This window comes from Mirounga leonina, unplaced genomic scaffold (genome assembly GCF_011800145.1).
Source record: "Mirounga leonina isolate KUSES-001 unplaced genomic scaffold, KU_Mleo_1.0 Mir_92, whole genome shotgun sequence".
NCBI lineage: Eukaryota > Metazoa > Chordata > Mammalia > Carnivora > Phocidae > Mirounga > Mirounga leonina.
The window spans coordinates 17,587,003-17,612,902 of record NW_023270852.1 but is presented as its reverse complement, the minus strand read 5'-3'; the positions used below and the strand labels follow the sequence as shown (position 1 = coordinate 17,612,902).

Below are 25,900 nucleotides of genomic sequence, written 5' to 3'. Positions count from 1 at the left end.
GTGGATATTTAAATTTAATTTAAAAAATTTAAAGTGTAGGGGCATCTGGGTAGCTCATTTGGTTGGGCATCTGCCTTCAGCTCAGGTCATGATCCTGGGGTCCTGCTCCGCGGGGAGCCTGCTTCTCCCTCTCCTTCTGCCTCCCTTTGCCTGTCATTGCCCCTGCTTGTGCTCGCTCACTCTCTGTCAAATAAGTAAAATTTTTTTTAAAAAATTAGAAGTGTAGTGTTTCAGTTTTATTAGCCACGTATCAAGTGTGCTGTAAAATCACATGTAGATGGCTACTATATTGGAAAGTGCAGATATAGACTATTTCCATCATCATAGAATGGTCTATTGAATGGACAGCATGTTTAGAGAATACAGAGTATGGGAATTTTAATATTTTCAATTTAACCATGATGTTGGTTAATTTTTCTGTTGAAGTTTTTGCCCATTTCTTATCAATTGACAAAATTTTAAGAGCTACTAATGTCCATAAAGGTCATCAGCTTGTCGGTTCTATTTTTTTTTTTATTTAAATTGAATTAGCTAACCTATAGTACATCATTAGTTTTAGATGTAGTGTTCAACAATCCATCAGTTGCGTATGACACCCAGTGTGTCAGTTCTATTTGTAACAAAAAATATAAGCAAATCGGATGTTAACTTAGACTTATTTGGTGATGCAGTATATACACATACTGAATTATGTTGCATACCTGAAAGTAATGTAATGTTATGTCAATTATCTCAAAAATATAAGTAAATTATTAGCAAATTGTGGGTTATAAATTTTAGTTTTAAATACACCAGCTCTGTATGATCCACTACAGTAGCCACTAACCATAAGTGGCTCTTGAGCACTTGAATGTGGCTAGTGTGAAGTGAGGTGTGCTGTAAGTATAAAATACACAGTATGTTTTGAATACTTAGTACAAAAAATAAGATGTAAATTGAATGAAGGGGGTCAAAAGGTACAGATTTCTAGCTATAAAATTAGTAAGTCATGGGAATATAGTGTACATCATGGTGATTACATTTAGTAATACTGTATTGCCTGTTAGAAAGTTGCTAAGAGAGTAAATCTTAAAAATTCTTATCACAGAAATTTCTTACAGGCATGTAAGGCGGTAGATGATAACTAGATTTATTGTGATCATTTTACAATGTATACAAATATTGAATCACTGTGTTGCACAGTTGAAACTAATATAATGCTATATGTCATTTATGCCACAATTTAAAAAATAAATTAAAATATCAAGTGAAGAAAATGTAAAGTACCTGGTATTTTAAATCCTCACTGTATAAAAATAACGTTGGGATATATAGTGTTAAGTAAAATACATTATTAAAGGGGCACCTGGGTGGCTCAGTTGGTTAAGCGACTGCCTTCGGCTCAGGTCATGATCCTGGAGTCCCGGGATCGAGTCCCGCATCAGGCTCCCTGCTCGGCGGGGAGTCTGCTTCTTCCTCTGACCCTCCCGACCCTCCCCCCTCTCATATGCTCTCTCTCTCAGTCTCTCTCTCTCAAATAAATAAATAAAATCTTTAAAAAAAAATAAAAAAAAATAAAATACATTATTAAAGTTAATTTTGGCCTCTTTATTTTTATGAATGAACTACTAGAAAATTTGAAATTATGTGGCTTATCTTATATTTCTGTTAGTTCTGTGGAAGAGCCAGTGCTCTAATAAGCAAATCAAGTAATATATAATTTATTTCTACATGCCTAAATCAACAAGGACTATATTTGTCAAGTGGGCTGAAAAACATTTTTTGGGCACATATTTATTTCTGTCCTGTTAGATTTTTAGAAATAGTACCAATTTTATCAAAATGTTTTTTGTGATTCTATATATCTGTATGATATGGAAGACATGTATAAAACACTGATGTAAAGCTTTAGCGAACTGCTAAGGGAGTGATACAGGCAGTATGAATACTTTGGGTGTTCCAAGGACAAACATGTTGCCAGAATCATTAGAAGGCTATCACAGAGACTTTGGGCCTTTTATTGATGAGACACTGAAAGAGAAATATGATTCAAAGGGGGAGAAAACAGTAAGCTGGAGGGCTTAAATAAAGCCCAGATAGGTAGTGGTCTGGGTATGTGAACAGGCCAGAATGATTTGAATCAAGGATTTCAGTGTAAAAGTGAGAGAGAAGGATTGGAGAGTTAGGTTGAGACTGAAATTATAAGACTCTGAGGCTATGGTAAGGAATCTGGATGAGTTTAATATAGGAATTTAGGAGCCAGAAAAGGTGTCAGTGAATGAGAAGTGTTACGAAAACAGTATTTTTGGAAGGTTGGTTTGGTTATAAGGGATTATCACAGCTATTTTTCTGAAGTGAGAGTACAGTGATATCCTGGAGAAATTGGGGGAAAGAGGGAGCAGAGTTGAAATGTATGAAGGCAGAATCATCAAGACTGTTGTGTTTGGGGAAGGCAGAAAAGGAGAAATTGAAACAGGCCATGGTTCCCCAAGTATCACAACAGAAGTAAAAATAAAGATGTTTTAGCTTTATGTAATGTTGGTTTTTGTACTTTTAAAACTGTAAGATAGTTAATGTAGCCCTTTACAGATGAGGAGTTTGACATTCAGTGTTTAAAGAACTTGACCAGAAGAATCCTAGTCACCTTGTATTAAATGGTAGAGGGGACACCTGAGCCCTGGTCTTTTTTTTTCCTGTGTTGTCATTGGCATCTACTCAGTTGCCTAGCCAGTGCCTAAGGTTTTCTTGACTTTCTCGATAGCTTTGCACAACCAATCAATCACTAAATTGTATTATTTGTTTCCTAAACTTTTCTCAGATCTGCCCACTTCTGTCTATACCACCTCAAGTTCGGGTTACTCCCATCTTTCTGGGTTGATATTTTGCAGAATTTACATTTAATCTCTGCCTTGCATCCCACCTCCTAAAACAAGCAAGCAAATAAAAGCAGTCTGTTTTCCTGCAATTCAATTGCTTTCTAAAATGCAGAGAGCACTCTCTTGCCTAAACTTCTAAATAAAATGTGAACTTCTTTGCCTGGACATCATCTTTATTATCATGCCCTTTTTTTGTGCCCATGCCTCCACTTCCATGATCATTTTATTTTTCATCTTTTGTATTTGCTGTTACTTCTTTAAGTAATGTCCTTTACCCCCTTTTCTCTGCTCCACCCTCAATCCCAAATTTAGGTTTAGACTTAGTATAATAGTCTGTCTACTTGTCTATAACCACTCCTCCTATGCTTCTCCCCGACCCCCACCTCCAACCCACCCACTGTCTAACCCCCTAAGACTCACTTAAGTAGGCTCATTAAGGATAGAGACTTTTTCTTGTTTAAAGTAGTGGTCCAACAGAAATTTGTTGAATGGGTGAATGTTTTTATACTTCAGGGTCATTTCAAGTTAAAATTGGCTTTAGTGGAGAATGAAGAGTCTGAATGACTGAAAATTAGTCCATCATTTCCCAACCTGTTCTTTAGAGCACTTGTGTCCTAAGATAAGGTAGTGTATGTTTCACACACACAAAAATTCCATGATAAAATATATTAGGGAATGTGCAGATTATATCCTTTTCTTGGATATTCACAGTACACATAAGATCAATCAATAAAGACATCAAGAAGTCTTGCAGTAAAACAACAACAACAAAACAACCTTTTTTTGGATTCAGTATTTTTCTATTGTACTTGATTATAGAACCTTTTTAGAGAGTATACCTCCAGTTTCTCTTAGGTTACTAGTGGTATTTGGTATTTGGGAAATGCTAAATTTGATAGGCATATGTGTGTGTCCTTTATTTCCCTCGAGTCTAACTCATATAATTAAACAACATAATCAGATCATGCCCAAGGGATATATGGAACTCTGGTTGTTTACAGTTAGAAGAGAAAACCTGAGGGAAGATAAAACAATCTTCAAATATTTGAAAGTTCCAGCAGAAGAGGAATTGAAAGTATTATCTTTGAAGCTAGAGAATAAGAGTAAGAACCAGGGAAGGAAGGTGTAGGAAGGCAGATTTTGACCACATCTAAGGCTAACTTTCTAATAACTAGAACTTGAGAAGATAAGTCAATTTTCTGTCCTAAAGGTTGTCAAGTGAAGATCCATAGGGATGCTATAAAGGACTTTAGCACTTAGAGAAGGTATAGATTGAAAGAGTAGTTTTGTGAAATAGTTTGAAAACCATTAGACTCTATTTCTGAGATATCTATCAACTTGGGATTTATATTCCCTGATTCTTTCCTAACTCTGTGGATTGGATCTGTGTCTTGGTTTGCAGGATCAGTAAATTATTCCAAATATGTGTTAAGAGAAATAAATACTAGTAGAAATTTTACTTGTATGGTTAAAGGCTTTTACTTGATGGTATTTTTTTTTTTTTATGGGCTTTATTTTTTAGAGCAGTTTTAGATTCACAGAAATAAAGAGCACAAAGTACAGAGAGTTCACATGTACCCTCTTCCCCAACACATAGAACCTCCCCACTATCCACACCCTGGCACCACAGAAGTACATTTGTTACAATTGATGAACCTACATTGACACATCATTATCACTCTAAAAATCCACAGATTACATTCAAGTTCATTCTTTTCTTTTTTTTTTTAAGATTTTTTATTTATTTGTTTGAGAGAGAGTGAGTGAGAGCATGAACAGGGTGGAGGGTCAGAGAGAGAGGGAGAAGCAGGCTTCCCACTGAGCAGAGAGCCCAATGTGGGGCTCAATCCCAGGACCCCAGGATCATGACCCGAGTCGAAGGCAGACAGTTAACCAACTGAACCACCCAGGCGCCCCTCAGGTTCATTCTTACTTGATAATACTTTGAAAGAAAATGTGAATGAATATTCCTTCTCATCTTTAAGAGAGTGGTTTTCAGTTATTTCCTGCCCTAGTTTAGTCTTTTCTGATTCAGGGTTTAAGAGATAGCTAAAATCAACATCATCTATTTTGAAAACGTATTCAGGGTTGGGGAAAGTTCTTTTTTTTTTTTTTTAAAGATTTTATTTATTTATTTGGCAAAGAGAGAGAGAGCACAAACAAGGGGAGCAGCAGGGAGAGGGAGAAGCAGGTACTCAATCCCCAGAATTCCTGGGATCATGACCTGAGCCAAAGGACGCTTAACTGACTGAGCCACCCAGGTGCCCTGGGAAAGTTCTTTTTTTATCATCTTAAATGTTTATAAACATTTTATTCTGCTGGCTAACAGTATTTTTTTCTTTTTTTAAGTACCGAAAGAATTGGTGGAGCTCCATTTGAAGTTGATGAGGAAGATTGGCAAATCTGTTACAGCAGACAGATGGGAAAAATATTTAATCAAGGTACATATTAAAAATTAACCTCTGTTACTGAAATATTACTTTATCTAGCATAAATTGATGTGTTTCATAATATGCTTAACTTTTAAAATGGTCTACTAAAAATTGCAAAATAAGACTTAGAAATCCATATAATTACTATTAGTATGTGATTCTCTTCTGCAGCTACTAAGCCATAGTCTTGAGTCTTAAGGTTAGGTTTCAGAGGTGTTCTGTTTCTTTTGTGCCTAACACTGTGTGCCCAGGACTTTTCATGTCTTCTCTCATTTAATCCTTAGAATCACCCTGATTGAATCAAGTAAGACATAGATAAGGCAAAGAAAGTTGTCATTTTTCTTTGAGATCACACAGTATGCATAGACAGAGCCAGAATTTGTCTGTTACTTAAAAGGTAAAATGTCATAACACCTTTAAGTCAAATATAGGAGGCTTCAAAGTTACCAATAAGGCCAAATCTATTCTCAGTGAGAACAACCTGGGAAATCAGAAAAGTGTTGCTGTATGATAAACCCTATTAAAGGCAAGACCATTCAGGAAAAATTGTCTGAAATTGCATTCAAACTTTGAAAACTACACAGCTTTTGGAAGCCTAAGCTGTTGTATATACCTACCTCCATGATATCTTTGGGAGTATTTTGAATTCTATAACATACCAGAATGTTAGGTGATATTTTTTGGTATTTTGAAAACGATGTAATTTTCTTATGTTATAAAAAATATACGTGTTTATATACCCATGTATTTTCATATCTGCTTTCTTTTGTGGGGGGTTGTATATGTGACTTTAGAGCACTATGAAAAGAGGAACCATCAGGGAACAAGAGTTGGCTTGTTTTTACTATAAAAATCACATGTGCTTTTCCAGTTATCTTTGCTGTATTATACACCATTCCGAATTAAGTGACATGAAACAATAATCATTTTAATCAGCCCACTGATTCTCTGGGTCAGAAATTTAGAAAGAATCAGTGCTTTGTTCCTTTTTTTTTTTTTTTTTTTTTTTAAGTAGGCTCTGCGCCCAGCATGGAGCCCAATGTGGGGCTTGAACTCACGACTGAGATTGAGACCTGAGCTGAGGTCAAGAGTCAGTGCTTAACTGACTGAGCCACCCAGGCGCCCCAGTATTTTGTTCCATTTTATGCCTGAATAATGTTCCATCATATGCATATACCACTTTTTATTTATTGACTTACCAGTTTATGATATTTGGCTTGTTTACATCTTTTGGCTCTTATGAAAAGTGTTGCTATGAACACTTACATAGAGGTTTGGGTAGACATGTGATTTATTTCTTATATCTAGAGTGGAATTGCTGGGTCATATGGTAATTCTGTGTTTAACTGTTTGAGGAACTGCCAGACTGTTTTCCAGAGCTGCACCATTTTACATTACCACTAAGGATTTATGAGGGTTCCAACTTTTCCACATCCTTCCTCACCAACACTTATGATTGATTGATTGATTGGTTGATTGATTTTAACCATCTTAGTGAGTGTAAAGTGTTCTCATTGTGGTTTTGATTTGCATTTTCCTTATGACTAAATGATGGTGAGCATTCTTTTCATATGCTTGTTGGCTGTTGTATATCTTTGGGAAAATGTGGAAAAATACCTACTCCTGTCCTACATTGTTTAGTTGGTTGTTTGTCTTTTTGTTCTTGAGTTTAAAGAGCTCTTTATATATTGTGCATACTAGACCCTTACCAGGTATATGATTTTGCATACATTTTCTCCCATTTTGTGTGTTGTCTTTTTACTATCTATGTAATGTTCTTCATGCACAAAAGTTTTAATTTTGATGAAATCCAATATATTTTTTTCCTTTGTGGCTAGTGCTTTGGTGTCATAACTAAGAAACCATTGCTCAACCCAAGATCATGAAGATATAATCCTATAATCTATACTAACAGTTCTGTACGTTTGACTTTTATGTTTAGATCTATGGTCTCTTTTAAGTTAATTTTTGTATATTTTAGAAAATAGGGGTTCAGCTAGATCCTTTTGCATGTGGATACCCACTTGTTGCATTACCATTTGTTGAAAAGACCATTCTTTCCCATATTTGATTACCTTGACATTCTTGTAGAAAGTCAGTTGACCATTAACATAAGGGTTTATTTCTGAAGTCTTTGTTCTATTGTCTTTTTTTTTTTTTTTTAAAGATTTTATTTATTTATTTGACAGAGCAAGCCAGAGTGTACAAGTTGCGGGGGGGGATGGCAGAGGGAGAGGAAGAAGCAGGTTTCCCCATGCGGGATTTGATTCCAGGACCGTGGGATCATGACCTAAGCTGAAGGCTGGTGCTTAACTGACTGAGCCACCCAGGTGCCCCTCTATTGTCTTATTATATGTCATCATTTATGCCAGTACCATACTGTCTTGATTACTATAGCTTTGTGATAAATTTTGAAATTGTTCTTTTTCAATATTGTTTTGGCTGTTCTGTTTCCCGTGCATTTTCTTAATGAGTTTAAGTATCAGCTTGTTCATTTCTGTAAAAATGCTAGCTGTGATTTAGATAGGGTTAGGTATAATCTATATATAAATTTGGGGAGTATTAGCTTCTTAACAAAAATAAATCTGATCCATGAAAATAGGATGTCTTTCAAAATATTGAGGTCTTTAATTCCTTTCAAAAACATTTTGTAGTTTACTGATTCCAGTATTACACTTAATTTGTTCAATTCCTTAGTATTTTCTTGGTTTTGATGCTGTTATAAATGTAATTCTTTTCTTAATTTCATTTTCATATCATTCATTGCTAATGTTAGAAATACAATTAATTTTTGTATCTTGCAACTTTGCCAGACTTGATTATTAGCTCAAATAGTTTTGTTGTGGATTTTTAATATCTTCTGTATATAAGATTATGTCATCTGCACATCTAGATAGTTTTACTTTCTCCTTTGCAATCTGGAGACCCTTTATTTCTTTTTCTTGCATAATTGCATTCATTAGAACTTCTGGTACACTGTTGTATAGAAATGATGAGAGGAGATGTCATGTTTCTGATCCTAGGGGGAAGCTTTTCAATATTTTAAGATTTAATATGATATTAGATACGTCATAGATGTTCTTTATCAGGTTGAGAAAAGTCTCTTCCTAGTATGTTGAGTATTTTTATCATGAAGGGTATTAGATTTTGTCAGATGTTTTTTCTGCATCTATTGAGATAACCTTGTGGTTTTTTCTTTTATTAACATGATGTATTAATTTAATTAATTTTCATATGTTGAAACAGTTGCAATCCTGTAATCAATCCCATTTTATCATGGTTCATAAACCTTTTTATATGTTGCTAGATTTGGTTTGCTAATTTACTGTTGAGGATTTTTGTGTCTATATTTTTAAGGGATACTGATGTGGTGTTTTCTTGAGATGTCTATGACCTCATAGAATTAGTTGCGAATTATTTCCTCTTTTTTTTGGTAAGTGTCATGAAGTATTAATGTTAATTCTTTAAACATTTATTAGAATCTAGCAGTAAAACCATCTGGGTTTGGGCTTTTCTTTGTTGGAAGTTTTGTTTTTGTTTGTTTACTTGGTTTCTTCTATAAGTTCAGATTTGTATTTCTTCTTGAATCAATTTCAATAGCTTGTGTCTCTCTAGGAAATTGTTCATTTTATTTAGCTTATCTAGCTTATTGGCATTCAATTGTTCATAGTATTCATTTGTAATCTTATTTATGTATAGGTAGTAGTAATATCCCCTCTTTCCTTATTTTACTAATTTTGCATGTTCTTTTTTTTCTTGGTCAGCATAGCTATAGGTTTATCAATTTTGTTGATCTTTTAAAAATCACTTTATGGTTTTATTGAATTTCCCTATTTTTTTTCTATTTTATTCTTTCCTTTAATTTCCATTGGGTTTAGTTTGCTCTTTTCTGGTATTAAGGTGGAAGTTTAGGTTATTGATTTGAGATCTTCCTCTTTTTAACATAGACATTTTCAGCTATTATATTCCATCTTTACTCCCTGCTTTAGCTTCATTCCATAAATTGGTATGTTACATTTAATTTTCTTTCATCTCAAACTATTTTCCCGTTTCTCTAGTGATTCCTTCTTTGACCTATTATTTGGTTGTATGTTGTTTAATTTCCACATACATGTAAATTTTGCCAATTCCTTTTCCTGTTACTGGTTTCTAATTTCATTCCATTATGTAGAACATACTTTGTATGATTTTTGATCATTAATTTTGTTGACACTTGTTTTTATGGCCTCACTTAACGTGTGTGTGTGTGGATGTATATGTGTGTGTATGGATGTAGAAAAGGTCCTTCAATATTAAAAAATAATTTTTCTACTTAGGTATTTAGTGAGGTTTGCTAATTTCATACTTATATCTACTATCTTTTCTGATTTTCCTTTTTTTCTGATTTTTAAGACTTTTGCTGCCCTATAAATAAAATTTATGTACAACACACACCTAAGTACAGATAGATATTTTTCCCTTATCCTTTTTGAATGCTAAAGTCTCTACTATTTTATTAAAGAACAATAAACTCTTTGTTAATTTTTTATTTCTCTTTAGCTTTCACCCATCCTCCCTTTTCCACTTTGTATTAGTTTTGTATTGCTTTCATGACACATGGCTTCAGAACCTAGCTGGTGAAAACAACGAATATCAAGTCTCCGAGCTGTGCCTAATGCTTAGCACATCGCAAACTGTGTTCTCCCTGATGTCCATTGGTTGAAGTTTTCTGGGTGAAGTCTGAAACTGTCCCTAGTACAAAGAGGACAAAGAAACATGAAAGAAAGAAGCAGAGTACTCCAGATTGATACTGTGGCTGGTCACCAATATGAAACAAGTTCTATGATTGTTTGGATTTGCATGTCTGCTCTTTGAGGCCTTCCTTGGATCACTTTCCAAATGAACTGTTTGATCTCATCTCAAGTCCTGCTTTTGTTGGAAATCAAAATTTGATAAAGCGCTTAACAAAATGGAATACCATAACATCCAATTAACATATTAAAATATGCTCAGCATTATTAGTTATCAAAATGATATCAGTAAGTAAGCAACACACATAAGATACTCTCCTGAAGTGCCAGTTTCTGGTGAATAGGGGACATTACACTGCAGGGTACTCCAGTACCTCCTCTTTGTAAAGTCACTACTCTGAAGAGCAGAAGACTTAGCATACTTTCTTAACACTCAGAAACAGACACAGAGAGGCAGACAAATTGAGATCCCAAATGAAAGAACAGGACAAGGCATGGCCAGAGATATAAGCAAAACAGATATAAGTAACATGCCTAATAGAGAATTTAAAGCAATGATCACAAAGAGGCTCACTGGACTTGAGAAAAGAGTGGAAAACATGAGTGAGACTCTTAACATAGAGATAAGAAACAACATAGAAGAGATAAAGGGCTTAAAAAATGAGTTCAGAAACACACTTGATGGAATGCATAGCAGGATGGAAAAGAAGAGGAAGAAATTAGCGACCTAGAAGACAAAGTAATGGAAAGTAATCAAACTGAACAAAAGAGAGGAAAAAAAGAATTACATAAAACAAGAATAGACTTAGGAAACTCAGTGACTCATCAAATATAATAACGCTCATATTATAGTAATCCCAGAAAAAGAAGAGAGAGAAAAGAGGCAGAAAATTGATTTGAAGAAATGATAGCTGAAAACTTCCCTAATTTGGGGAAGGAAACAGACATCCAGATCCAGGAGGCACAGAGAATTCCATCAAAATCAACAAAAGCAGACCCAAACCAAGACATACTGTAATTAAATTTGCCAAGTATAGGGGTGCCTGATTAGCTCAGTCGTTAAGCATCAGCTTTCGGCTTGGATTGTGATCCCAGGGTCCTGGGATCAAGGCCCGCATCAGGCTCCCTGCTCAGCAGAGAGCCTGCTTCTCCCTCTCCCACTCCCCCTGCTTGTGTTCCCTCCCTCGCTGTGTCTCTCTCTGTCAAATAAATAAAATCTTTTAAAAATAAATAAATAAATTTGCCAAGTATAAAATCTTAAAAGCAGCAAGACAAAAGAATTCAGTAACTTACAAGGGAAAACCCGTAAGGCTAGCAGGAGATTTTTCAGCAGAATCTTTGCAAGTCAGAAGGGAGTGGCATTATATATTCATTCAAAGTGTTGAATTAAAAAAATCTGCATCCAAGAATACTCTATCCAGCAAGGCTATCATTCAGAATAGAAGGAGAAATGAAGAGTTTCTCAGATAAACAAAAAATAAAGGAGTTCACGGGCACCTGGGTGGCTCATTCAGTTAAGTGTATGCCTTTGGCTCCGGTCATGATCCCAAGGTCCTGGGATTGAGTCCCTCGTCGGGCTCCCTGCTCAGTGGAGAGTCTATTTCTCCCTCTGTCCCTCCCCACCCCCGCCCCCATACATGCTTTCTCTCTCTCTCAAAGATAAATAAAATCTTTAAAAAAAAAAAAAGTAAAGGAGTTCATGACCACTAAACCAGCCCTGCGAGAAATATTAAAGGGGACTCTTTGAATGGAAAGGGGATATATTATAAAGGTAGGAAACACAAAAGCAGGGAAAAATGAATATTTCTGTAAAAAAAAATAAGTCAAGATATTCACAAAAAAATTTTAAAATATAGTAACATCACCTACACGAGTGGTATAAGTGCATCCTACTCTTGATCTCAGCCCAGGTCTTGATCCTCAGGGTCATGAGTTCAAGACCCACCTTGGGCTCCATGCTGGGCATGGAGCCTACTTAAAAAAAAAAAAAAAATTAGTAACATACCCCTAAAATCTAGGGAGGAGAGAAGAAAAAAGTGGGTTCAAAATTAAATGACCATCAACTTAATGTAGGCTGCTATATGCACAAGAGGTTGTCGAGAAGACCTAATGGTAACCGTATATTGGAAAGCCCTAATAAACCTACAAAGAATGAAGAAAAAAAACCAAGTATATCAATAAAGAAAATCAGCAAAATGTGAAAGACAAAAAAGGATCAGAGAAAATCTTCAGAAACAACCACAAAAAAGGTAATAAGATGGCAATAAATATCTATCACTAATTGCATCTAATGTAAATGAATTAAATAGTCCAGTGAAAAGACATAAGGTGACAGGATGGGTTAAAAAAACAAGACCCATTTATATGCTGCCTACAAGAGACTCATTTTACACCAAAAGACACTTGCAGATTGAAAGTGAGGGAATGAAGAAACCTCTATCATGCAAATGGATGTCAAAAGAACGCCTGAATAGCAATATTCATATCAGACAAAACAAACTGTAAAACAAAGACTGTAACAAGACATAAAGAAGGACTTGATATAAATAAAGGGGGACAATCCAACAAGCAGATATAATTGTAAATATTTATGTAAATATACCCCATATAGGAGCGCCCAAATACATAAAAAGTTAACAGACCTAAGGAACTAATCAATAGTAATACAGTGGATACTAGGAGACTTTAATACCCCACTTACATCAATTGACAGGTCATCCAATCAGAACATCAACAGGGAAACAGTGGCTTTGAATGACACACTGGAGCAGATGGATTTAACAGATACATTCAGAACATTCTATCCTAAAACAGCAGAATACACGTTCTTTTCAAGTGTGCGCAGAATGTTCTTCAGAATAGATACATATTGGTGTCATAAAATCAGTCTCAACAAATTGAAGAAGATTGAAGTCATACCATGCATCTTCTCTGTCCACAATGCTGTGACACTGGAAATCAACCAGGAGAAAAAATCTAGAAAGATCACAAATACATGGAGGTTAAATAACATGCTACACAATGAATGGGTCAACCAGGAAATAAAAGAAGAAATAAAAGTACATTGGAACAAATGAAAATGGAAACATAATGGTCCAAAACCTGTAGTTGCAGCAAAAGCGGTTCTAAGCAGAAAGTTTATAGTAGCAGTGTATGTTAAGAAGCAACAAAAAACTTGGAGTGCCTGGGTGGCTCAGTTGTTAAGCATCTGCCTTTGGCTCAGGTCATGATCCCAGGATCCTGGGATCGAGCCCCACATCAGGCTCTCTGCTCCATGGGAAGCCTGCTTCTCCCTCTCCCACTCCCCCTGCTTGTGTTCCCTCTCTTGCTGTGTCTCTCTCTCTGTCAAATAAGTAAATAAAATCTTTATTAAAAAAAAAAAGACAAAAAGCTCAAACAACCTAACCTTACACTTAAGAGAGCTATAAAAAAGAACAACAAATGAAACCTAAAACCAGTAGAAGGAAGGAAATAATAAAGATTAGAGCAGAAATAAATGATAAACTAAAACAAAAACCAAAAGAACAGATTAATGAAACCAGGAGATGGTTCTTTGAAAAAAATCAATGATTGATAAACCTCTAGCCAGACTTACCAAGAAATAAAAGAGAAAGGACTCAAAATCATAAAGGAGAGAGGAGAAATAACAGTCAACACTGCAAATTTACAAACAATTATAAAAGAATATTATGAAAAAACTCTATGCCAACAAATTGAACAACCTAGGAGAAATGGCTAAGTTCCTAGAAACATACAAACTACCCAAACTGAAATAGGAAGAAAAAGATTTGAACAGACCAGTTATCAGCAGTGAAAAAAAGAAGAAGATAGCAGGAGGGGAAGAATGAAGGGGGGGGAATTGGAGGGGGAGACGAACCATGAGAGACTATGGACTCTGAAAAACAAACTGAGGGTTCTAGAGGGGAGGAGGGTGGGGGATGGGTTAGCCTGGTGATGGGTATTAAAGAGGGCACGTTCTACATGGAGCACCGGGTGTTATATGCAAACAATGAATCATGGAACAGTACATCAAAAACTAATGATGTAATGTATGGTGATTAACATAATAAAAAAAAGAAAAAGAAATGGAATTAGTAATCCAAAACCTCCCAACAAACAAAAGTCCAGGACCAGATGGCTTGACAGGCGAATTCTACCAAACATTTCAGGAAGAGTTAATACCTATTCTTCTCAAACTATTCCAAGAAATAGAAAAGGAAGGAAAACTTCCAAATTCATTCTATGAGGCCAGCATTATCCTGATACCAAAACCAGATAAAGACACCACTATAAAAGAGAACTACCGGCCAATATCCCTGATGAACATAGATGCAAAAATCCTCAATAAAATACTAGCAAACCGAATCCAACAATACATTAAAAAAAAACATTCACCATGATCTAGTGGGATTTATTCCTGGGTTGCAAGGGTGGTTCAATATATGCAAATCAATCAACATGATACATTACATCAATAAGAGAAAGGATAAAAACCATATTATCATTTCAATAGACACAGAAAAAGCATTTGAGAAATACAATATCTATTCATTATAAAAACCCTCAACAGAATTTTAGAGGGAACATACCTCAACATAATAAAGGCCATATATGAAAAACCCACAGCTAACATCATCCTCAGTGGGGAAGAACTGAGAGCTTTTCCCCTAAGATCAGGAACAGGGCAAGGATTTCCCCTCTCACCACTTTTATTCAGCATACTACTGGAAGTCCTAGCCACAGCAGTCAGACAACAAAAAGAAATAAAAGGCATCCAGATTGGTTAAGGAAGAAGTCAAACTTTCATTATTTGCAGATGACATGATACTATATCTAGAAAACCTGAAAACCTACACCAAGAAACTGCTAGAACTGATAAACAAATTCCATACATTTTCAGGATACAAAATCAGTGTACAGGAAAATCTGTTGTGATTCTATACACCAATAATGAAGCAGTAGAAAGAGAAATTAAAAAACAATCCCATTTACAATTGCACCCAAAATAATAATACACCTAGGAATAAACCTAACCAAAGAGGTAAAAGACCTTTACTCTGAAAACTATAAAACACTGATGAAAGAGATTGAAGATGACACAAAGAAATGGAAAGACATCCCATGCTCATGGATTAGAAGGACAGATATTGTTAAAATGTCTATAAACTACCCAAAGCAATCTACACCTTTAATGTAATCCATACCAAAATACCAACAGCATTTTTCACAGAACTAGAATAAACAGGTCTGAAATGTGTATGAAACCACAAAAGATCCTGACTAACCAAAGCAATCTTGAAAAAGAAAAGCAAAGCTGGAGGCATCTCAATTCCTGATTTCAAGTTATATTGCAAAGCGGTAGTAATCAAAACAGTATGGTACTAGCACTGAAATAGACACATAGATCAATGAAACAGAATAGAAAACCCAGAAATGAACCCATATCTATATGGTTAGCTAATCTTTGACAAAGTAGGAAAGAATGTGCAGTGGGGAAAAAGACAGTCTTTTCAACAAATGGTGTTGGGAAAACTGGACAGAAATTGGATCACTTTCTTACACCAGACACATAAATTAAAAATGGATTAAATAACTAACTGTGAGACCTGAAACCATAGTAACCTCTTTGACATGGGCCATAGCAACTTTTTTTCTAGATACGTCTCCTGAGGCAAGGGAAACAAGCAAAAATAAACTGTTGGGACTTAATAAAATAAAAGCATCCAAACAGCAAAGGACACAGTGGATAAAACTGAAAGACAACCTGTGGAATGGGTGATGATGTTTGCAAATGACATATCTGATAAAGGGTTAGTATCCAAAATATATAAGGAACTTAAAAAAACTGAATATGCAAAAATAATTAACCCAATTAAAAATGGGCAATAGACATGAACAGACATTTCTCCAAAGAAGAAATACAGATGACCAACAGACACATGAAAGGATGTTAATCATCACTTATTATCAGGGAAATGCAAACCAAAATTTCAATGAAATAACACCTCACAACTGTCAGAATGGCTAAAATCAACAACACAAGAAACAACAGGCATTGGTGAGGATGTGAAGAAAAAAGAACCCTCTTGCACTGTTGGTGGGAAGCAAACTGGTGCAGCCACTGTCGAAAAGCTTCCTTACAAAGTTAAAAATAAAACTACTGTATGATCCAGCAACCATTCTCCTGGGTATTTACCCAAAGAATCCAAAAACACTAATTAAAAGGGATACATGCACCCCTGTGTTTATAGCCGCTTTATTTACAATAGCCAAGATACAGAAGCAGCCCAAGTGCCCACTGATAGATAAATGGATAAAAAGGTGGTGTGTGTGTGTGCGCACATGCGTGTGCACAATGGAATATTATTTAGCCATAAAAAAGAATGAAATCTAGCCATTTGCAACAACATGGATGGAGCTAGAACTTATAATGCTAAGTGAAATAAGTCAGTCAGGTCATGATTGCAGGGACCTGGGATTGAGCTCCACATGGGGCTCCTTGCTCAGTGGGGAGCCTGCTTCTCCCTTGCCTGCTGCTCCTCCTGCTTGTGTGTATTCGCGCCCTCTCTCTCTGATAAATAAATAAGTAAATATTAAAAAACAAAACATGAACATCAAACATTTATTCTCTTGCAATTTCTGTGTGTTAGGAATTTGAATGGGACCTACCGGGATACCTCTGGCTCAGAGTTTCTCATTAGGCTGCAGTCAAGCTGGTAGCCTGGCATGCAGTCTCACGTGAAGGCAGAACTGGAGGAGAATCCCTTCTGATTTCAATAACATGGCTATTGACAGTATTCGGTTTCTTGTCATGGTTTGTCCACAGGGCACCTCAGAGCATTGGCAGTTACATAGGGCATTGCTTCTCCATGGGGGCTGCTTACCACATTGCACCAGAGCCAGTGGGTGAGAGAGAGGGCCGAAGACAAAAGTCATGATCTTTTTGTAACCAAATCTTAGCCACAGCGTACTATCACTTTTGCCATATTCTCTTTGTTAGCATAAAGTTACTGGATTTGGCTCATAACCAAAGCTGGGGGTGGAGGGCAATGATGGGAAGTAAATCCATAAAAGGTGATACTTTTTATTCCACATCTTTTTAATTTCTCTGATCTTTCCTCATGACACTCTTTTCTTTTAGCTGCTTTCCTACAGTAGTTTCCTGATTTTCCTTTTTACCCCTATTAGTCTCCTTTCCCAGATCTTTCTTTTTGTCTAAGCTCTTGAAAGTTTTTATACTATAGAGGTCTGTTCTAGACCTTCCTCTAGTATCATTTTATATATTCTCATTGGGTATTCTTGTCTATTCCCATGACTTTAAAACCCCATGTTTTAATGACTTATATTTTCATCCTGAATCTTAGTTCAAAGGCTAAGTATACTCAACTACATATTGAACATCTGCTTTGAAAAAAATGCTAATGAATCAACATTAGGTAGAGACTAAACTGCTGTAAGAAAGAGACTCCAAAATATAATTGGTTAAATAGGCAATAAATTTATTTGTCTCTATTAAACAATCTGACTTTACTACCCCTGGAACAACTGTGTTTAATGAGGTTATTCAGAGATCCAGATTCTTCACATTTTATTGTTCCACCATAGGGTATTTTACTTTTCTTTGTTGTAGAATGTGCTTCAAGCTGCAGGAAGGGGAAAGAAAGTATAGGGCAAACAATTTTCTTTTTTAAAGATTTTATTTATTTATTTGACAGAGAGAGACACAGCGAGAGAGGGAACACAAGCAGGGGGAGTAGGAGAGGGAGAAGCAGGCTTCCCGCCTAGCAGGGAGCCCGATGTGGGGCTCCATCCCAGGACCCTGGGATCATGACCTGAGCCGAAGGCAGACGCTTAATGACTGAGCCACCCAGGCGCCCCCAAACAATTTTCTTTTAAGAAGTGAGGCAGAATTTGCATACTTCACTTCTGTTGTTCTTTTAGGAAGAGCACAGTCACATAATCATACCTATTTGTAAAGTAGGTTAGAGAATATCAACCCTTCCTTAGCGTCGTAAACTCTGGAAAATGGGTCAGAGGGAGCAGATTTGTTTGGGACAACTAAACAAGATTTGGTTTTCCTCCCTTTGGGAAGAGTATATATCCCCCTGGTAGTGAATTCAGGCATGGACATGTGACTTGTTTTTATTCCCATGAAATGCAAGGAAAAGTGATAATGTTACACTTTTGAGCAGAAGCTTCTTTCCCCCAAACCCCCAGCAGAAGCTTTAAGAGCAGTAGATATTCTCCATGTTCTCTATTCCCTTTGCTATGATGATTTGTATGCAGAATTTTTTTTTAAGTCATTGCTGCCCATTTTGGGGTGAAAATGATAGGTTACAAAGCCACTGCTAACCTGTCATCAACATATAGTGTAGGCCAGAAATAAACTTTTGTTGCTGTAACTGAGGGATCAGCACAGTATTTCTTAAAGGGTCAGATACTAGATCTTTTAGACTTTTGTTCTTTATAGTCTCCATCAAAGCTACAGACAATTCCTAAATGAATGGATATGGCTGTATTATAATAAAACTTCATTTACAAAAACAAGCATTCAGTCTATGGGCCATAGTTTGCCAACCACTGTTGTGAATGGTTGAGATTTATGGTTATTTTTACTGCAGGATAACCTAGACTACCCTGACTAATACCTTTGGTTAAAGAGCACCAACACCCCCATCTGCTTACCCAAACCAGAAATCTAAGTATCATCCTTGACTCCTCATTTTCCAAACTAAATCCTGACTTCTTACTTTCAGAGCTCTTGATTTAACAGATAAAGATATATTTTTTTCAAGGTTTAACTAGACTATATTGTTATAAGGGGGCCCTTACTGAGCAGGGCCAATATATTTGGTCCCAGGATGTCACAGAGGAGAAATGGAGAGGTCATGATTGCAGAAGAGGTCACTGTAATTGAAAGACATGATCCAGGGAAGGCCGGCCAGGAGTGTAGCAGACATGATCAGGACAGGCCAGGGGTGGTCAGATCACAGGGTAAGGGACAGCACAGCCCCTTTCACTCCCGCTTCTTGTAGGTCTCCAGATGTGACAGGACCCAGCCTGATGACAAGAAGAAAGGAAGCAGGAGGTGAGCCCAGTGGTGACATCCATGGCCCCCAGCTGCTCCCGTGGTGGTTTGGAATCCATCTGGGCCCACAGCACCAGGAGCTGCCGGTTTAGGCCTGTCAGGCCTCTCAGCAGCAGGGGCGTCAGCACAGACATGACTTCAGACAGTGGCCAGTAGGAGCCCAAGTGAGGAAGTCAGAATGGCAACAGATGAAGATATTAAGACCCAAAGAGAAATACTTATTCTTAGCAATGTATTCAAGTTAGTAATAGAAAACCAGAACTTGGGTAGATTTGGTGTTAAATTTGTAATATAGTTGACCCTTAAAATGTGGGTTTGTACACCTGTCCACTTACATGCAGAATTTTTAAAATAAATACAATATAGTACTGTAAGTATATCTTCACTTCCTTATGATTTTTGTAACATTTTCTTATCTCTAAATGTAATATAAATATGTGTTAATCGACTTTTCATGTTTTAGGTAAAGCTTCTGGTCAGTAGTGGGCTGTTAGTATTTAAGATTTGGGGGAGTCAAAAGTTATATGCAGATTTTTAAATGTGCACAGGATTGGAATGTCTAATGCCTGCATTGTTCAGGGGTCAACTGTAGTTTTTTGTAACCTAGGGTTTTATTGTTCCTTGGCTTGGTAGATGGTACCATTGTCTTTTCAGTCATTTAAACAAACCTGATGGTCATTCTGGGTGGGTTTTTTTGTTTGTTTGTTTTTGTCCTTCACGTTTAGAATATTACCAAGTCCTGATTGATTTAGCCTTCTTTTTTAAAAAAAAAAATTTTTTTTTTAAAGATTTTATTTATTTATTTGACAGAGAGTGTGAGAGAGTACAAGCAGGGGGAGCAGTAGAGGGAGAAGGAGAAGCAGGCTTCCCGCTGAGCAGGGAGCCTGATGCGGGGGGCTCGATCCCAGGAACCTGAGATCGTGACCTGAGCCAAAGGCAGGCGCTTAACCATCTGAGCCACCAGGCGCCCCTAATTTTTTTTTTTTTTATTTAAATTCAATTAATTAACAATGTGTTTGTTTCAGGGGTACAGGTCTCCCGATTCATCACTCTTATATAATACCCAGTGCTCATTACAACACATGTTCTCTCCAATGCCCATCACCTGGTTACCCCATCCTGATTTAGCCTTCTTGATCTTTTTCAGTTCAGTCTATGCAACCCTTGCTGTCTCTGCCCTAGTTGATGCCATTTTCTCTTACTTGGATTATTATAGGAAACTCCAGGCTGGTTTCCCTGTGTCTAGTCCACTTATCACAATTACAGTGATAAAGTGAAAATCAGAGTGATCTTTCTCCTTTGCTTTAATTCCTTAATGTAGGAGTCCTTGTTGTCTTCTGAATAGAAAATAATTTCTTAACATAGCAATAGAGTTCTTGATGTGATGGCTCCACTTTCTCCTCTGGGTTCTTTTTTTGCTATTCTCTATATTGATCTCATCAGTATGTACTATATTTTGCCTTACAGACTATTTTTGGTTTCTAGAATGGTCATGCTATTTCTGGCTCTTTGGTCCTTTGTATGACTATTTGAAGTAGGCTTTGCCCTTGAGTGTTCTACCACTCTCTTAATATATCACCTTGTTTTATTTCCTTCCTGGAAGTTAATTACTCTCTAAAATCATCAGTTTTACGTTTTTAAGTCTTTCTCCAGTAGAATTAAAACTCTGTGAGGGCAAGAATTTTATCATTTTCTATTACATTTTTAATATCTAAACTAGTGCCTCGCACTTAACTGTTGCTTAGTAAGTATTTGTTAAGTCAGTAAATGGATGAATGAGTGAACATTTACCTTACAGAAAGCCCTGTGTATGTATGAGTCTTACTCAGTGTTTCCTTAGTATTTTGTGGTTATCCTCCATATGTCATTTCTTTGTGGGCCATATAGTACCTGGCTAGAGTATGTGAAATAGTATACACTGTTTGTTTTGTAATTGTCCATTTATCTTCTTGCATGTAGCCCCCTTGCTTCCATTCCATTCACCCCTGCACTAAGATTCACGTTCTGTGAGGTTCAAGAGGTATGCATGTTTTTCAGTGTTTTGCCATCTAATACTAATGGTAGGTGCCAAACATGTTCAAAAATGCATTTTTATCAGATATCAGTTTTCAGTGCCTATTATTTTAGATTTTTCTAAGAGTAATTTCATATATACTTTAAGTTTTCTTTGATGCCAGCAGAATTTAAAAATATTTATTCTGAAGAATCCCATTGATCTAATTTAGGTGGTTCAAAGGTCTAGGTTAGAAAGGCTAAGGTTGACTGATACTACGCTGCTTAAAATTATGTTTCATATGCCTCCTTGGACTGAGTTATAGTTACTTGAGAATCAGACATGGCTCTGGGATTTCCTCAATTTGGAGGACCTTGTGGTATTTCTAAGGAAATGAGGTTGGGAAAAAAGTTTCCCACAGCATCTTTTTATTTTTAATATTTAAAAAAATGTAAAGTGCATAGATAAAAAACAAGAATATTATAATGTCCATATCCCTACCACTCAGAATTAATGCTTTTGTGGTTCATTATTTCCTTTCATATATTTGCTAACTTAATTTGGGTAGAACTTTTCATGAAATTTAAAATCTGTCCCCATTTTATCATTATTTTCTAGCAAATATGCCAGATTTCAATTATAATAGTGAACATATATATAGTCTTTTTTTTTTTATTAAAGATTTTATTTATTTATTTATTTGACAGAGAGAGATATAGCGAGAGCAGGAACACAAGCAGGGGGAGTGGAAGAGGGAGAAGCAGGCTTCCCGCTGAGCAGGGAGCCGATGTGGGACTCAATCCCAGGACCCTGGGATCATGACCTGAGCCGAAGGCAGATGCTTAACGACTGAGCCACCCAGGCGCCCTATATATAGTCTTTTAATTTGTAAAACACTTTTTCATGTTGCGTAAAACTAAAAGCCAATTCGTTTTACTTCGCAACCCTATGCAATTAGCTTTTATAGACTATATGACAAACATCAGTGTCTTATTGATCATCAATTACATTAATTTGTTTTAACCATTGATTTATTGACTTGGATTTTTATCATAGTTGCTATGATTTGACATTTAAAGATTTTATTTATTCTAGAGAGAGAGCACGCATACGTGTACGAATGAGCTGGGGGGAGGAGCAGGACGGAGGGAGAGAATCTTCAGCAGACCCCGCATAGAGCCCAATGCGGGCTCATCCCGTGACCCCGAGGTCATGACCTGAGCCGAATCCAAGAGTTGGCTGCTAAACTGACTGAGCCCCCCAAGCACCCCATGATTTGACATTTAAAATTTAGTTTCAGCATACAAATAAGTTCCGCTTTGTGATTATGGAACAAATATACAGATGCTTTTAATCTTAGTTTGCTTTGAGAATTATGTGTTAAATGCACATAAAACATTAATTAGATTGTGGTTATTTGCAGTATAAGAAATTTCTTTAGCACAGTGGTTTTCAAATTGTTTTTCATGAAGCCCTAAGGTTTCCCCAGAAATGCTTCTGAAACCCTCACGTATTATTGGTCTGCTGGGACTACCATAACAAAATACCACAGCCTATGTGGCTTAAACAACAGAAATATATTTTCTCACAGTTCTTCAGGCTAGAATTCCAAGATTAAGGTGTTGGCAAATTTGGTGAGTGCTCTCTTTCTACTTTTATGCTAGTCCTTGTCATCACTGTGCCCTCACCTGGCATTTCCTCTGTGTGTTCACTGCAGGGAAGGGGCTTGGGGTCTCTGGTCTCAAAGACACCAGTCTTATAGAGCCCCACTCCTATAACCTTGTTTAATGTTAATTATCTCCTTAAAGGCCTTATCTCCAAATACAGACAAATTGGGGGTTAGGGCTTCAACATACGAATTTTGAGGGGACACAGTTCATTTTATAACATCTTACGAAATATCTTCTTGGAAGTGGTTGTGCTGCTCAATAAAAATGGAAGGGGAGTTGAAAACAACTGCTCTCATAAATTACATAGTTCCTTCAACATAAGAATTGATTAAAATTGCGTTCACATGTAACTTTCCCAGGAGCACATTTGTTTTGTGAAATGAGGATCATCCTTACAATCTATCTTTCCTGGGGTTCCAGATCTTTCTTAATTTGTTAGTAATATTGTTTTGTAGAATCTTAAATGATGTGCGCATGTTAGGTATTACCCTTTGCATAAGGATTTGCCGGGGTCATTAAAGCTTTGATTATATTATAGTATGTTTTTGTAAATTATTGTAGACTCTAAAATTGTAGTAACTTCTTGATTGAGGCTAAAAAGTGTTGGATTAAGAATCAGGGGTTCTAGGAGCACCTAGGTGGCACTGTTGATTTGGCATCTGACTCTTGGTTTCAGCTCCGGTTGTGATTTCGGGGTCCTGGGATCGAGCCTGGCATGGGGCACCGTGCTCAGTGTGGAGTCTGCTTGGGCTTCTCTTCTCCCTCTACCCACCCCCTCGCCCCCATGCACACACACTCTCTCTCTCCCTCTTTAAAATAAATAGATAAAATCTTTTTTTTAAAAAAATCAAGAGTTCTAGCTTTGCTGTTAAATTTTTGATCCTGGATAAATTAATTTAGTATTTCTGTGACTAATTTCCAATTAGAACATAAAATAATATTGGGGTCAGGAGTTCGAGCACCATGTGGGGTGTCGATATTACCTAAATTAAAAAAGAAAACAAAAACAAGCAAACAAACATGAAAGAATATTGAGAAAGAAGAAAGCCCCAAGTCCCAGTTTGGGGGATTATCAGGTAGTAATGATAGTTGTGAAAGCACTTTGAAAAGCAAAATTTATGGAAATGCAAATTGTCAGTTTCACCAGTAATTTGCTTGCATTTCTCAAGTAAATAAACTATTTTATTTTGGAATGTATGTTTAAACTCCCTTAGCAGGAAAAATGACCGTATTTACTTACTCATGTCATTACCTAGGTTTTGTTATTTGGTTGGCTCCAAAATAAAAATGTTAGAAGGAAAGACTGTGCTGTAATTTCCCCCTTACTGTTCCAGTTCAAGGGATAACTTAGATTTTAACGTAATGTGAAATTCCACACCATCATGGTGGTTGTCATGATTCCAACATCTACTTCCATACTGTTCTTCGAAATCCAAACTTAGAGAATATCCATTTGAAAACTTTTGACTAACATTTTATTTGAAAATAGTAATACTGAACCAAAAATATAAGTTCGTTGTATTATAGTCAAGCTTCCCCATAATTGCCCACATATGCCATATTCATTTTTTTACTTCCCACTGATTCTTCCCCGGCGGTTTCTGTGCTACCAAAAACACGTTGTCAGAAGAAGGCTTGCCTTGTTGTAACATCCAGTGGACATTCTTCAGTTCTTTTTTACCAAGCCTATTTTTATCATTCTTTCACAGAGTTGAATGTTTTTAAATCTCTCTCAGTTTTGCTTGGTTTCTTTCCGTCTCCAGTTGTGCTTTCTTACTTTCTTTTGCTGGCTCTCTTCTCTGACCCCTGAAACACTGCTCAGTAGCAGATGGAGCAGAATAATCTAATAGAAAAGCTGGAAGAGGCCTTAAAATAATTCATGTAAACACAGAATATAATCATAAATGTAGTTAGCTAAGAACCCACAGCTGCTAATGCTAGCCCATTTTCATCTGTCTATTCAGTAAAGATTTTTTGATGGCCTACTCCATAAGGGACTTAGTAGGGCACAAAGGGGATGTATAAGACATGATGTTCTTGAGTCTGGAGTTCAGTAAAGGCAGAAAAGCAAAGTAGGTACACAGATAAATATAATGGCAGGCAGAATGTAAATGCTTTAAGTGCAGTGTGCTATCTAGAATAAAGTAGTTTTGGGGTATGCAAATATATTTAAAATTTTCTCATCTTTTCAGTATTTGTGGTAAAGATTATGACTGGTAAAAAATAGAAAAGCACTGATCTCCTCCCTTCCTTCTGACCAGTAATGCTTAGGAAAATAATTGAAAGATACAAGTAGCCAAAAGTCATAAGGTAGGAAATGTTCAGCATGAAAGCATACTTAGAGAAATAGTCCACTCAGTAATTTTGATGGAAGGCAATTAGAACAGCAGATACAGGTTGTATAGTAGGCAAAAGTTTGACCCTTGTGCCTTTACTCTTGGTGTTATATTGAATATGAGTATGTTACATGGCAAGAGGGGCTTTATGGAAGTAATTAAATTTATTAATCAGTTGACCTTAAATTAGGGTGATTATCCTGGATTATCCAAATGGGCCCAGTGTAAATTACATGAGCCTTTAAGAGGAGAAGAGGCAGGCAGAAGGCAGAAATACTCAAAGCATGAGAAGGACTCAGCACATTTACCCTTCTTGAAGAATGTAGAGGGTTGCATGGAAAGCATGAGAAGGATATGAAATTTGCCAGTGATCTGAATGAGTTTGGAAATGGGTTTTTGCTCAGAGCTACCAAAAAGGAGCTTAATATCAGTTTTATGAGACCATAAACGGAGGATCCAGGTCAAACCAGGCTGTACAGGACTTCTGACGTGCAGAAATTGGGAGATAATAAATGGGGGCTTTTTTTTAAAGATGCTAAATTTGTGTTTTATTATATAGCAGTAGAAAACCAATACAGATTGATTATATTAATGAGGGATTTATAATCTGATGAGAAAACTCAACAAGGATTAGAAGTTTCCAAAAATTGCTTACAGAAGTATTTTGCCTCTTTCAAATTTTTATAAAAATGCTCTTTTCTGTACAACCCGTAAATAGAATCATGAAAGTCTCATATTAGTACACTTAGTTATTTACTTTAAACCTAACTTGATGCTAAACATTAAACAAATTTAC

At 36.4% G+C, this 25,900-nt stretch overlaps 1 protein-coding gene and 1 pseudogene across 2 annotated transcripts in view; one reads left to right on the top strand and one right to left on the bottom strand.

Annotated features, from left to right (window-relative positions):
- The window catches only part of RSF1 (remodeling and spacing factor 1), a 169,261-nt gene that overhangs the window by 42,446 nt on the left and 100,915 nt on the right, over positions 1–25,900 (top strand). For both annotated transcript variants that reach the window (XM_034995350.1, XM_034995349.1), the window contains exon 2: positions 5,205–5,296. In XM_034995350.1, coding sequence (XP_034851241.1) covers positions 5,205–5,296 — 92 coding nt within the window. The remainder of the gene's footprint in view (positions 1–5,204; positions 5,297–25,900) is intronic.
- On the bottom strand, positions 19,034–19,239 carry LOC118004161 (annotated as a pseudogene).